The sequence below is a fragment of the Stenella coeruleoalba genome (assembly GCF_951394435.1).
Source record: "Stenella coeruleoalba genome assembly, chromosome: 5".
Lineage (NCBI taxonomy): Eukaryota > Metazoa > Chordata > Mammalia > Artiodactyla > Delphinidae > Stenella > Stenella coeruleoalba.
The window spans coordinates 77008522-77023836 of record NC_137150.1 but is presented as its reverse complement, the minus strand read 5'-3'; the positions used below and the strand labels follow the sequence as shown (position 1 = coordinate 77023836).

The 15315-nt window shown below is 39.9% G+C and overlaps 2 protein-coding genes across 5 annotated transcripts in view; one reads left to right on the top strand and one right to left on the bottom strand.

The window, feature by feature from the left end:
- MIX23 (mitochondrial matrix import factor 23) overlaps positions 1-9818 on the bottom strand; it is a 39886-nt gene extending 30068 nt beyond the window's left edge. For 3 of the 4 annotated variants that reach the window (XR_013828599.1, XM_079923405.1, XM_079923406.1), the window contains exons 1-2: positions 9815-9818; positions 8472-8588 (exon numbers count right to left, since the gene is read on the bottom strand). Coding sequence is in view for 2 of the 4 variants with exons in the window: in XM_079923405.1 (XP_079779531.1) it covers positions 8472-8522 (51 nt within the window). In the remaining 2 variants the exon portion in view is untranslated. Of the gene's footprint in view, positions 1-7472; positions 7650-8471; positions 8589-9814 lie in introns of those variants that run through there. The other variant, XR_013828600.1, reaches the window with a different exon arrangement.
- Positions 9760-15315, top strand: part of FAM162A (family with sequence similarity 162 member A) — a 37241-nt gene continuing 31685 nt past the window's right edge. Inside the window, exon 1 of the mRNA XM_079923410.1 lies at positions 9760-9897. Coding sequence (XP_079779536.1) covers positions 9864-9897 — 34 coding nt within the window. The 5' untranslated portion in view covers positions 9760-9863. The remainder of the gene's footprint in view (positions 9898-15315) is intronic.

Below are 15315 nucleotides of genomic sequence, written 5' to 3'. Positions count from 1 at the left end.
TTTTTTTTTGGTCATATTAAAAATGACAGATTTTGGGCTTCCCTGGTGGTGCAGTGGTTGAGAGTCCACCTGCCGATGCAGGGGACACCGGTTCGTGCCCTGGTCCGGGAAGATCCCACATGCCACGGAGCGGCTGGGCCCGTGAGCCATGGCTGCTGCGACTGTGCATCTGGAGCCTGTGCTCCGCAACGGGAGAGGCCACAGCAGTGAGAGGCCCGCGTACCACAAAAAAAAAAAAAAAAAAAAAAAAAAAAGACAGATTTTAATCTGAAAATTGGCAGGAGTGTGATTTGCATACATTATTTAATCACATGATTGTGAATTAGTTATAGTTACCGTTCTTTTTTATTGAATTATAGTTGATTTACAATATTATATTAATTTCAAACATACAATGTAATGATTCAGTATTTTTATAGATTATACTAAATTTAAAGTTATTAAAAAAATATTGGCTATATTCCCTATGCTGTATCATCCATTTGTTAAAATAAACTTTTATTATGATTAAAGTATTACACAATCATTTTGGAAAATTTAGGAAAAAATTTAAAGAAAATAGAATCATCCATATTTTTAAATTAATTTTTATTGGAGTATGGTTGCTTTACAATGTTGTGTTCAGTTTTTTCTATACATATCTGCAAATATTTTTATCAAATTGAGGTACTGTATAACATTTAAAAGTTTTTACTTTATGGAATTATGAGCATTCTGCCCTTGTTACCTTGAAGACATTTTTAATAGGTGCATAAATATTCTGTTCTGTAGAGGTATCACAACTTATTTGACCATTTCCCTCATAATTAACAGCTAGGCGTTTCCAATTATAATAACCATTTAGGCCATTCAGTCTGTCTGCAGCCTAGATTCTATTCCTACCAGGCTATTAGTCTTTAATTAGTAATTTAATGCCCTTTTCTAGAACCCAATCTAGAAGCAAAACAGCTTGTAGAAGGCTCATAACTTAGACTAATAAAAACAGGCAAACATCAGATCTAAAACCAACTTCACTATCTTATCCCCTCTTCTTGTATCTTTCTATTTTTGTCAATAGTATCAAGATTCTCTGTAAACTGGAATTCTTAGGGGATAATCTTAACATATTCACTAAGCAACCACAATTTTAAATAATGTTTTATGTACAGTAGAGAATATATAATGTCAGTAAGTGGCAAATTTCAAACAAACAGCGGCAGTACTATTTAGAGTCAAAAAATAGGTAAGTAGCAAACAGGGACCTTCCTTGCCAACTTTACCTCCTACAACTTGCCTATTAAAACAAAACCAAAAAAAAAACCTTTAAAATCCCTCTTGTCTTTCCCTCTCTCTAAATCGAACTGATCCTGAGGCCAAGGTTTACATTATACCTTTTAGATAAAGCTTTCCTTGACTGAGAGTCCTCAGCAATCTTTCTTCTTTAAACATATGCAGCAATTAGAGAGACCACAGAGTTGATTCATTAACTCACTCTTCATTCAAAAAATACTTACTAATGTCTAATGGTTAGGCACCATTCTAAACACCAGGGCTATAATGGTGAATAAAATAGAAAAGGCCCTTGCTCTTATGGAGCAAAATTCTCAGAGGGGGAGAGAGACAATAAACAAGTACCCCAATAAATGAGATAATTTCAGTACTGAAAAGTACTACAAAAAAGAAAACTGGTAATGGGATGAAGAATGACTAGGTGGGGCTGAGGGGCTAATACTTTAGATAGGGAGATCAAGGAAGGCCTCTCCAGGACATAACATTTGAGCTGAGATCTGAGTGATATAAATAAGCCAACTAAAAGGACATCTGGGGGAACAAGTCAAAAATTAAGAGGCAAGAACAAACTTGGGGATGTTTGAAGAACTAAAGGCGGCAAGTGGGCTGGAAGTGAATAAGGGAAAGAGTGGTATTAGGTGAGATCAGATTTGAGGAGAAAATAAAGGACAGTAGAGACAACAGAAACAATTAAAGGGTTTTTTCCTAAAGGAAACAGGGTTTTAGGCAAGGGAATGATATAACGATTAATTTTTTAAAAGATAACTTCGACTGCTATGTGGAGAATGGAAACAGGGTGATCATTCAGCAGACTACTCTGGTGGTCTAGGCAAGAGACAAAGAGGTAGCAGTGGAATCAGGGAGAAGAAGTTGGATTCAGGATATATTTTGAAGAGAGAGCTGATAGGACTTGCTGATGAATTGGTGTTGGGGGATAAGAAAAGAAAACAGAATGACGCTTAGGATTGAGACCTGAGCAACCGAATGGATGGTAGAGTCATTAATTAATGGTGGGGAGAGACTGGGAGAGGAAAAGATTTGGAAGGAGTGGGAAGATCAAGATCCTATTCTGACTCAGAGGATATTTTACATTTAGGATTATTGTTAATTGTTTGCGACACTGGTATTGTTTAAAATTGTAATCTTTTAGAAATAAAGACTGAAATATTTACAGAACAAAAGATCTACCTGGGATGTGCTTCAAAATAATCTGGTTAGGATGGGGAAAATGGTAGTATATAAATGAAACAAGAGTGGCCATGAACTGATTGTTGGAACTGAAAGATGAGTACACAGGGATTCATGGTACTCTCTCTCCTTTTGTAAAATTTCAAATTTTGCATAATAAAAAGTTTTTTTAAAAAATTCTGTTTTGGACATGTGAAGTTTGAGATGCCTGTTAGATATGAGTAAAAAAGTTAAGCAGAAAGTTGAATATACCAGTCTGACACTGAACTGGGCTGAATTTATATTAACAAATTTTATTTATTTATTTATGCATGCATGCATGCTGCACGGCTTGCGGGATCTTAGTTCCCTGACCAGGGATTGAACCTGGACCCTCAGCAGTGAGAGCTTGGAGTCCTAACAACTGGACTGCCAGGGAATTCCCCAAATTAATGTTTTTAAAGCCATGAAACAAGAAGAGATCACTGAGGGAGACTGTAGGGAATAAAGGGGGTTAATGATCAAGAAGGAACTCTAGCATCTAAAACTACAGGAGAAAGACTGAGATGTCACAGAAGTCAGAAGAAGAAAGGTTTCAAGAAGGAAACGGTCAACTGTGTTGAATGTTACTAGGAAGTCAATAAAGATGTGGACAGAAATTAACTTTTTAGATTTAGCAGGATGGAAACTATGGGTGATTTCACAAGAGTCATTTAAATAGAGTGTTTAATGGACTGAAAAGTTAATGTGGCTTAAGTACAGAGAATAAGAGAAAGCATGGTGTAAAATGAGGTCCACCATTACAGATCATGTTATAGGATTTTAGTCTTTTTCCTGAAAGCAATAGGGAACCAATGAAGTGGTTAAATACAGTGGAGTTACATGATCTGATTTGTATTCTGAAATGATTGCCTAAGTTAAAGAATTAAAGTGTGGAAAATGGATTAGAGAGAAACAAGAGTAGATGCAAAGAGGTTAGTTAGAAGACTGATGCAGGTGAAAGGTTTTATCATTTCCTAGAGTTTTGATTTACTTTGAACTTTAACTAGTTTTGAATCTGATCATTAGCAATACAGCCAATTTTCCCTCCAATAAAACAATCTGGACATACTGTTAAGTTCCTTACAGCAATGGGAATTTACTGGCATTAACTAGGTAATAAATCAAACAATTTCAGTCTTACAAATGTGAATTTTCAAGTATATGTGTTCTCTGTGTGCTAAAGAATCATCAATATATGATCTAGAGCTTGGCTTTTAATATGAAAGTCACCAGCTATCTATATAACCTCTATCTAATCTAACCTCTAAATAAAATGAGGTTATTTTAATCAAAATTGTTCAATTGCACGAGCTACATTTCAAGTGCTCAAGAGCCACATACTGCTAGTGGCTACCATATTGGACAGCACAAGTTTCCACCATCACAGAAAGCTCTACTGGACAGTGTTGAATTCAAGATAATATAATGACAAACTGATAGTGCACTTGTTCAGGAATTGCTGAGAACTGTAAGCTACTTTTAACTATCACAGAAAAGATACTAGGAAAGCTAAAGATAAGGGGGGAAAAGGGGTAAGGCTCAGGAAGGAATTTCTTTCAAAATTGCAAAAGGAGAAGGAAAAGAACTATAAACTACCTCACTAGGCACAAATATCTTTACAGTACAAAAGGTGCCAGAGCTCTTAAGGCAACTCCAAGGGGGTCTAGAGAAAAGCTTGGGTATCCTCACAGACTGAGAGCAGATGAAGGTTAATACAGGCACATAAGTGCTGCCATTAAACTATACGTATCATTCATAAGGAATTACTAACTACCTACCTGATACTTTGTTCCAATGGCATACCCTCTCTCTCACAAATTCACCAAGAAAATATAAAGAAGACACCACTGAGCAGATAGCATACAACAAACTGGAACACAAGTCCACAGAGATAATACAGAAATATACACAGTTCAGTGGCTCTCTGAAGACTACATCTTTGTATAGGAGCTGGAACCCTAATCAGCTTCTAAGTGTCAAAGAACAGCAGAAGATAACTCTCCAAACTTTGTAGTGCCTCCAGCTTCTCCTTTCTTTCTCCTCAAAACAACAAGAAATTCTGATATATCATGAATTTTTAACTTTAGGCTAACCCTTTAAAGTTATTCAGGCACTTACCTTGGAATTGCATTTTATGTATTACCTTTAACTGTGGGGTGAAAATCTCACCCTCTTGGAAGGCAATTTCAGTACTGAAGGACTGACCATATCTAGCAGCAGGGAGGGGTGGAGAAAATTTTCTACTGCCCCTGCAATTATACTATATTCCTAAGGTTACTCCTTAGATAAATTCTTTTTATTATTTTGGGAAGCTTTTAGAGTACACGGGGGGGTGGTAAAAGGTCTATTACTTGACAGTAAAATTAAAATGTACTCCACAGAATGATCTGAAATTTCTTAACCTTTCTTCTCCTCACTCTCTGCCTGAAGGTACCCAGAAGTAGATCCCATTCAATGGTTCTCTTTCTGGCTCCTCAAACTCCATTTTCATAACAATGCTCACACTGTGCTTCCCCCAAGCCAAAAATACAGACTTGCCTACAACTGCCAGAGTCCTGTGCGGTCCTCTGCACTCCCAGGCAAGGGAACAGGGAGCAGCTAGGTATGCTGCAAAAGATACCATCACTGATGCTAGAAAATAGTCTATTTAGTCTGTACCTAATTACCAAACAACTCAGAATCAATTGTGTGTAAATAAATAAATATTCTTACCAGAAATACCAAGACTTAAACATTCTAGGAATACTTAGTTGATTTTGCTCAGGTGATATATGAACTGGGTCTCAGATAGAGTCAGGAAGAAGGGATTTCAGGGTGTTAAGTGGAAAAAAGCACACAGAAATGACAAAACATCATGTGTTCAGGGAAAAGTAGGCCTATGTGGCTGGACAGCAGAGTTCAAATGTACATTGGAAGTGGCAGGGGTTGGGGAGAGAGAAGTATGTATGAATACGGGCAGTGGTGAGAGTTAACTAAGCAGAGGCACTTTGGGATTGGATTTTAAAAGGACTTGTATGTCATGTTAAGTAGTTTAGACTTAGTCGTATAATCCTGAAATTAGATGCATGGTTCAGATCCTAAAATTTAGAAGATAACGGTATGAAGCCATAGCATTTTGAAAGGGAGATATATTAGAGAAAGGAATGACTGAAGATAAGAGCTACAGCAAAGCTAATTGCAAAAATGATAGGGCGCTAACAAAGACTGTGGGTGTGGTAATAAATCTTCCTAAAACATTTTTGATCAATTCACCGCCTCTGCTCACTGACTCCCTAACCTCACACTTGGCATTCAAGGCCTTTCATAACCTGGTTCCAATCTTTTGTGTAATCCCAATGTGCTCCTGTGCAAATTCTGAATTCCAGCAATTTGCTACTTCCCCCCCCCAATATATAAAACTTTCTGCCTATATACTATTCCTTCTACCTAGAATTCCCCTGGTTCTGTCTACCTCTGGTACAACTCAATTCCCATCTATTGACTTAATTCTCTCTGAACTGTTACAGCATTGTGTTCATATTCTAAATATCCTCTACACGTTTTATATCTCTGCTTGAGTTCCTTGTTTTATATCCTGCCCACTCAGTCTCTCCAAGTGCCTGATATCTAGCAGGTTTCTGTTATGGACTGAACAGTGTCCCCCCTTGGCCCCCCTCCTGCCCCCAATTTCGTATGTTGAAGCCCTAACACCCAGTGTGACTGTTTTTGGAGACAGGGCCTTTAGGGAGGTAATTAAGGTTAAATGAGGTCATAAGGGTGGGACACTAATCCCATAGAACTGGTGTCATTGTAAGAGGAAGAGACACCAGAGATCTCTCTCCCTCTGTGTGCACACAGAGGTCATATGAGGATACAGTGATGAGGTAGCAACTTACTTTGAAATGCATCAAAAATTAAAAATAAAAAAGGTGGATTGACGGATAGATTGAGGGATGGTAATGTGATTTAGTAAATATAGTGAATCACTGTAGAATCTACACAGTGGGTACATGAGTATTCATTGTAAAATTCTTTGAACTTTCTACAGTGTTTCAACATCTTCATAATAAAATTCTGGGGAAAAAGTAACTAAATCTTTATAATAAAAAGTACACAATTTTCTGTTTCTCTTCCACAGTATTCAGTGCAGTGCTTTTCACATATAAGGTACCTACATACAAAATGTAACGGTTTCACAGCTCTAAAAAACATAAACTTTGATTAATAATTTGTGAGTGTGCCAGTTAACTACAGTTTATAATTTTACAAAATTCATTTAAATGAAAATGTTATACTAAAATTTTATTTTCAGATATATTTTTTTTTTTTACATTTGTATGCCTCTGAAGCAGTAAGGGCAAATGTTCTTATACTCATTCACAATGAGGTTAAATGATATGCCAAGGCCAGCTCTGGAAAACCTGATCTTCTGACTTTTAACCCAGGGTATTCTCCATTATAAACCACACATTTGGAAAAGTCCTAGAGAAACAATCTAAAAACTTCTCCAGGTTTCACTAATGAGATTCATTTTATGACTTTTTAATTTACATTATCTCTGTGAATAAAATGGTTCTGCAAGACAGTTTAGCTTTTGCCCACTTACAACATCTCATCTGAACTTCCAAAAGAAAATGAAAGTGTTCTTTAAGCACTGTTGAATGTTTCAACAACTCAAAGAGATCCTTTGAAATTTGATTTTAGAGATTTAAATAATTATAGAGATGGAAGGCATTTTAAATGTTATTTAACATAATCTTATTTTACAGATTCAAAAGTTAATTATGGAAGGGGTCAGGTGATTAGCTCAAGGTCCCAAAGCTGTTAATGGCAGAAGTAGTACTAGAACCCAGAACAACCAACTCCCTAACCAGGGTGCTTTCAGATAAACTTTAAGGCTATCATAGCTCAATTATCTGAGCTCATTAACCCAAGTTAAATCACAGGACTAACGTGACAAGACCAAGGCCACAAATGGGCTGGTTAACCTTAGAATCCAACAGTCTTTTTTCTACCTTATTTAAGATTTTTACAAATATTTGTATTTGTTAGGCACTTTGATCACATTTGAAGTCTGCTGCTGTTGTGCTGATCTAATCTGCGCAGCTGAAGTGGTGAAAAGGGTGTATATAATGCTGGAAAGACTCCACAGAAACTTCTTTGACCAAATGATGTTTGTCAAATAATTCAATCTGTTGAGATTATCTTCAAGAATATCACTCCCTAAAAACGGATGCAAGCACACAGCTTACTACAGAGGTCAGTGATACGTGAAATGATTTTTCATTATCTTTAGTTAAAAATACATTTTTCATTATTTTTAAATTCCACACTCTTATCAAGACAGCAGCACTTATGCTTACATTGGAACAGATAACTTTCATTAAAACTTCGTCAAAATCCAGACCCCCTGTTTTTTAATTCGTGGGTTAATAATCAGCCCTAGACCTCTGGTGTTTGAATATATAAAAGACATAACCTTTTTCTTAAATGTTACATTTTCTCTAATGGTTGGGAAGGCAGAGAACCAGCGCAGGTACTAGGATTAATCGACCCTTCAAACCTCCAAACGTTCTGACCCATCAAAATAGTGAAACTCGTACAATTTTTTTTGTTTTATCAAGTAAATAAGCTTTCCTTCACTTTCTTCTCTCCTATAAATACTCAGCTTTAAACAGGAGGGGAATGACAGAGACTAAGAACTGAGTTCAGAGAATGGCTAAATGGTTGTTGCAATCCTTACCCACCCGGCCGGACTCGGCTTTGCCACCGAGGAACCACTGGAGTTTCTGGGTGCAGTTACTCAAGGCCTGGGAGAGCCATGACCCCAAGGCAGCAGCCTCGCTCCCTAAGGCCAAGCCCGCGCCCCTATGACCTCCAATGTCTCGAAAACGGAGTTTTGAAATATCCGCTTTTGCCACAACTGGTCCGCACTCCCTCCCAGGCCAGAATAGGGAACAGGGTCCGGGGACAAAAGGAAGGTCACGCCTGCCGCGTGAGGAAAACCCCGTCACCTGGAACTCGGCGAACTCCTCACAGTTCACACCGCCACTGGGCGCCGCCATATTGGACACACACGAGGCCCCCGCCGCGAGCCAATCATCGCGAAGCAAAGGTGTCCGCGGCACCGCCTAACAAAAAATATTGAGAGGAATCTCAGCAAGAAAGCTGAGCTCAAGGTTTGTCTTTTCCCCTTAGCCTCGCCCACATGTAAACGCGTAATGCTGCTATCCTTCTTTTCACTCCTGTGCTTTTAACATGTCCTCCTGGAACTGGCCCAGGTGCATAGATCGAAGAATGTCAGAACTTGAAGGGATCGTTTTACTCCAATCCCATTTACTTAACAAAAGGGGAAACAGTTTCCTGGTCGCACCAACAAGGTGGTTCGAGAAGGAACTCTCAAGTAGAAGTGAGGTTTTTCTTAACCCTCCCGTCCCGACCCTTGATCAGAGGGGCTTTTGTTAAGAATTTGCGCCCACCAAGAAATGTGAAGAAAAGACATTGATGGCAGTGGGGGTTAAGGTTTGAATAAGGTGTTTAGGTGTGGAAATAATAAAATGTTTAGTTTTATAAAAATAGGCAAATAGAAACCAACATAGGAAGCATACATGTGAATTTCTCAGGTAGCCTGAGAGATACTCCCTAAAGCCAACCAAGAGATGAAGGCCACTGGTCACTAAGAACCCAATTACGCAGTTTTGAAAAAGGCATGTACACATTCATTGAAAATACTGAAAAAAGTGTACTGAAATACTGATTTATCTAGGCAGTGTGATTTCGGGGTCTACAGGTAACAAAAGTCCTACTTAGTAAGCATATTACTTTTCTTCTTTTTTGTTTTTTTTGGTACGCGGGCCTCTCACTGTTGTGGCTTCTCCCATTGCGGAGCACAGGCTCCGGACGCGCAGGCTCAGCGGCCATGGCTCACGGGCCTTGCTGCTCCGCAGTACGTGGGATTTTCGCGGACCGGGTCACGAACCCCTGTCCCCTAGCATCAACAGGCGGACGCTCAACCACTGCGCCACCAGGGAAGCCCCACTTCTCTTCTATTTTAAACGGATGCTTTCCTAGGTGCAGAGAAGGCCATTGCAAAGGCCCTCGAAACCAAGACTCCAAGACAGCAGTTTTGCGGCCGCTTCCAAGACGCGGCGCCAACAGAGACGTGGCTGGGTAGGGCACGCTGCCCGCACAGTCTGAGCGCCAAGCACGACCCACACGCTCCACGCTTCTAGTAGGCCCCGCCCATCGCCCGGACGTCACTCATGACCCGTTCGCTCTGCCCTCACCTCCCACAAGCCCCTCCCCAGAGTCCTGCTCTGGTCTCTGAGTTCGCTGCGCTCGGCGACCTTCAGCTTACCCGCGCCACCGGCCTTGCGGCACTGTGTTGGTCGGCGGAGTAGGCGGCCATGGGGAGCCTCCGCGGCCTGCGCCTGGCGGCTGGTGAGACGCGGGTCGGACAGAGGGTGGGCGGGAAGCCAGCTCGGCCGCTGTGGGTGGAGGAAGCCTGCAGCCTCCTCAGGCATGGTAGTTGCTCTGTTCCATTACGCTTTCCCCTGAGGTAGTTCGGAATCCAACCGCAGGGTAGTAATAGGGGGAGAGAGCAAGGGATCAGCGAGCAACTGGTAAGCAAGACACTGCGGGCTAGCCGAGAGTGACCCTCTGCATCCAACCAGCTGCCACCAACTTAACGAGCCGTTTTGCTCCCGGATCACTTTTCCGACCCCCAGCCCCTGTGAGCTCAGTTCTTAATGCGCTTCCCATCCCTAAAACTACCCCATTGCCTGATTCATTCAGCTTTCCACGAGTCTTGAGCCTCCCCCTCCCCGCCACTCCCACCCCCACCATCTCTAGAGTTTATCTCTCAGAGAAAATTTTGAGTCTAGGGTTTCCTACCTATTTGTTATCTGATTAGGCAAGGGATGTATGGTCTCCCAGAATAACAGTAATTGTTTTCCTAAAATGGGGGGGTACACTTCTTTTAAATAATTCTACAATAAAGTGCTTTAAATTTCTTGGAGGAAAGTGTTATGTAAATGCAGGATCTGTGGTTTGTTTCCCTTGTAGACATTTGTGTAGTGACTATTTGGAGTCGGGGTTTAATTTGCCTTCTTGGGGAACCAGTAGAGCCTTTGCTTAGTAGGGGCTGAGAAATCAGTGTTTGCCTCTTGGCTGTTTTCTAGGCACCAGGGCAAATCACACTTTTGGTTACCTTTATGAACTTTGATAAGGTGTAATGATTGATTCCTTAGTACCAAAACGTTGTTTAATTCGGATTTTACCAGAAGAATCGCCCTAAACTTGACTATTGAGATAATGCAAATGTACATTGTAAATGTAAATGAAATAATGTAAAAAAAAAAAAAGTTATCCTTGACATTTCTTTCTTTTTTTTTTTTTTTTTTTTGCGTTACGCGGGCCTCTCCCGTCGCGGAGCACAGGCTCCGGACGTGCAGGCTCAGCAGCCATGGCTCACGGGCCCAGCCACTCCGCGGCATGTGGGATCTTCCCAGACCGCGGCACGAACCCATGTCCCCTGCATCGGCAGGTGGACTCGCAACCACCGCGCCACGAGGGAAGCCCTCCTTGACATTTCTTATTTTGCATTTCAGTGGAGAATGGACTGGAAAACATGTCTCATGCTGAATATTATTTACTTCCTTTAAAACAAATACCCTTTCTGCTAAAAGAGATTGATTTCATTGATTTGTTCAGTTTACATGAACTAATTCCCCTAAAATCTTTTGTACACATCCTGTTAACCTTTTCAGCAAGATGAGTGAAAGAATCATTGCTCTGTAAAAAAAAAAACCCTGTAAAAGGGACTTTGACTACAGAACCAAGACTGAGTGTTTGTAAGTAATTCATCTTCTTGCCTTGAGAATATATTTATGTACTATAAGGATTCCAAAGCCTCTCTCCAAACTTTTGACGTTTAAGAACTTTACCATTGGGCAGTCAGTCAAAACAAAATTCCTTGAGCAATTTAAGAACAATTTATTTTACTCCAGATAGATCCACTAAGGATGTTATATGAGCAACTCTTCCCAAAGGATCTCTGAATGTCTGATGTTTTGTGAGCAACTTCAAGCAATTTGCTCCTTCACCCACTTTTGCCCATTTTATTTCTAAATACTTTGACCTACATTGTTTTACTTGATTGATTGATTTCTCATAGTAGCCCTCTTAGGTAAGTCTTATCGTCTCCTCTCCATTTTACAGATGAACATGGGTCATCTGTAAAACATGGGTCCGAGGGTTGGATGACTTGTCCCAGGTTGATCCGCCATAAAATGTTAGAGTCAGGAGATGAGTCAGTGCCCTCTAATTCTGGAACTGTACTCTTTGCTTTGTTCAGACTGCTTGTTCAGATATACGTGTACATGTATTTGTCATAGCTAATAGGGTCTCCTTGGTGTGAAATGGAAGAGTCATGAAATGCAGATTTACTTGTGAAATGGAAGCAGTCATTCATATGCAAATAGTTTTCAAGTAAGAACGATTTAACTGGCAACTTTACTAAAGGAATGGTAGATCAGATAGAAACATAATCTAGGCATATGTCATTTATCCAGAATATTATTTGGAAGAAGGTACTTTAGGTGAATGAAATTTCAAAAACCCAAGGCTTAATCCTTTAAATGATGGACCCTTATTTTTAATTGTTTCTGTTGGAAATCTTTTGCTATACTCCCTTAACAAACAGAATGTAGGCTTTTACGATCTTGAATTTGTTTACTGTTTTGTAGATGTACCTGTAGAAATAGGTCAGGGTTGTTAACTTTTGGTTCTTGGTTCTCGGTTCTTTGGTTCTTCACAGATGAGAGGTTCTGTGAACCTCTGAAATTGCATTCACATTTTTATGATTATATGCCTGTTTGGGGAAGAGAGGATCCATAGCTTCCATCCATTACTCAGAGCAATCTGTGCTAAGCTAAAAAGCACTTTTATGATGATTTGGAACTAAATGGCTATTGATCCACACTACTGTGGGTTCCATGAGGGTAAAGATGGGGTCTGTTTTGTTTTTACTAAATCTTCAGCACTTACCAGTGTCCAGCTCATAATAGATAGGCAATAGATACTTTTTGGAATAATTGTTTTTAATATTTTATTATTTTTAATAAAATAATTGTTTTTTATAATTATTACTTTCTATATAATAATTATTAGATCAAAGGAATGGAATGGTCTTATAAGAATGTTTCTTCACACCTTCAGAAAAGATTTACTGCCTAAACTCCTTTGACTTAACAGCAGATTTTTAAATGAATTTATTATTGTTATTTTATCAATGCAGTGAGCCATGGGCATTCTCCTTGTCAGTTTTACCCACATCCTAGAGCATTAGAATCAATGGATAACGTAAAAGTCATGTAGTCATGTAGTACCCTAAGTTTACAGATGAGGAAACTTAAGGCCCAGGAAGGAAATTGACTTGCTAAGGGTCACACAATTACAAAGCTGGGAATATCTCCTGGTTCCCATTCTGATTTTATTTCTACTACATTCTGCTCCTTCATTGTACTTTTTGTTTGTTCTTACTAATCAGCCCTAAATGAGTACATGCCCATTTTTACCATTTTATGCCTCCAGTCTTTGGCTTTGCTTATCACTCCCTCCAGGTCTTGCCAACAGGTTTTTACTGAGCAAACACTGTGTGCCCTGTTCACTATGAAACCTCTGGAATGAGTGGACTGCCACTCTTCCTAGGGCTAATAAAGTTTATTGCAATGAATAAGCAGACCTATATAATACACCTGGAGAGCTTATACAAGACAGTATATATTAAGTTCTAGATTGCAGAACAGATTTTTTTTTTTTCGGTACGCCGGCCTCTCACTGCTGTGGCTTCTCCCGTTGCGGAGCACAGGCTCTGGACGCGCAGGCTCAGTGGCCATGGCTCACGAGCCCAGCCGCTCCACAGCATGTGGGATCTTCCCAGACCGGGGCACGAACCCATGTCCCCTACATCGGCAGGCGGACTCTCAACCACTGTGCCACCAGGAAAGCCCTGCAGAACAGATTTTAAATGCTGCTCTTGTGTCCTGAAGCTGGTTCCTCCTGGCTTTGTGCATATCACTTTCCAGTTTCACAGGTAGTCATGTTACACTGGTAGCTTGAGATCTGCCATGGTGAGGGTTATTGGCAAACACTACAAATCAGGGCTTTTACCCACCACCCCCCTCCCAAGAGCCAGCATACCACTGGTTTTAAGAATTCAGAGATTGAGGGTTCTTTTCCCTAAACCATGTAGCCTCTGAGAGCATAATCTGACCTTAAATATTTTTACCACTTCATCCTCATTTTCTTAGTGTTGACTCAAGTTGCAACCCCCATTTTTTTTAATGAAAGTACATAGAACAGAAAATTTTACAATTCATCCCAAATGGTAAGAGTAAATATTGTTTTAGTCATATATGTGTACACACACATAGGTATACATATATATAAATGTATGTGTCTGTATTGGTGTACTTGGTCATTAAATAAAATGCATTTTTCCCTTGGGAAAAAAAAAGAATTCAGAGAAAGGAAAAGTAGTGTAAGTTAGGATTATCTACTGAAGGTTCCATTGAAACAGAAGGGGTGGGAGAGTGACACGAGCAAAGGTGGGGGTAGTAATGAGTCTGCAGAGGGTGTGGGGGGAGAAAGGGCAGTAAGGAGAGAGGATTATCTTGGATTTCAGGAGGTACTAATAGGAGATGCAGTTTGGCCTTCAAGGGTTTGAACCAGATGAATTTGGACAAAAAGGAAACCTTCAAGAAGAAGTCATTAAAAAATATTTTTTGGAAAATTAACATGGTCGCTGCATACAGCATGAATACCCGCTACCTGTGAAAATATTACAGTAATCCGTAGGTGAAGTGATGATGAGAATGACGAAAAGAGAATGTATCTAGGAAGTATTTTGAAGAAACTGTTAGTATGACTTTCAGACAGAGTAATTTAAGGAAGACATAAAGACTGAAGTTTTTGAGCATGGAGGACTGAAGGAGTGCTACTCCGTTGTCAGAGATAAGAAAGTTGGGAAGGCTTACTGATTTGGCAGAGAGGATGGTGCACTATTGAGTGGGAGGTGGCATTGAGTTATAGATGAGGATGGAACCTCAGTCACAGACCTGAGGACAAAGGAGGGGTAAAGTTAGGGAAATATATGGGAGCCATCAGTGTAGAGCTGATTATTAAAACAGAATGGAGGAGTCCTCCCTGAGAGCAGTGCGGGACAGAGGCAAAAACTGAACCTTGGAGGCCTGACGTAGTGTAAGCAATAGGAAGTGGCAGAGGATATTAAAGAAGGTAGATCACAGAGGTCGGAGATGAAGGGAGAAAACGTGGTGGTGTAATGTAAGGGAGGACTGAGTCCTTGTAGAAGGATGAGATCATTAGAGTCAAATGGCCACAAAGATGGGAAGAGGAGAGTCAGATGAGCTAATGAAAAGATTCTAAAAGACATATTCATATGACTAGAAAGAGATCACTAATTTACAGCAATTTTAGTAAAATGAGTGAGGGAAGAAACATTGTAGTTATCGTGTGGGTGATGGGGTCAAGGTAGTAAATACATGCCACTTATTCAGTCACTTCCACTATGAAAGGAAGGAGGTAGTATTTTATTTATAGGAGCTGTTGAGAGCAAGTGAATGTTTTGTTTGAGATAGTGGGCCCTCAGTACCACTGTGGTGTAATAAGTCAGGAATTCTCATCAACTACCCGTAGATGTATAAATTGATTCAGCCTTTCTGGAAAGCAGTTTTTTATATATTTTAAGAATCTTAAGATTGGACCTAGAGATTATCATACTAAGTGAAGTAAGTCAGAGAGAGAAAGGCAAATATCATATGATATCACTCATATGTG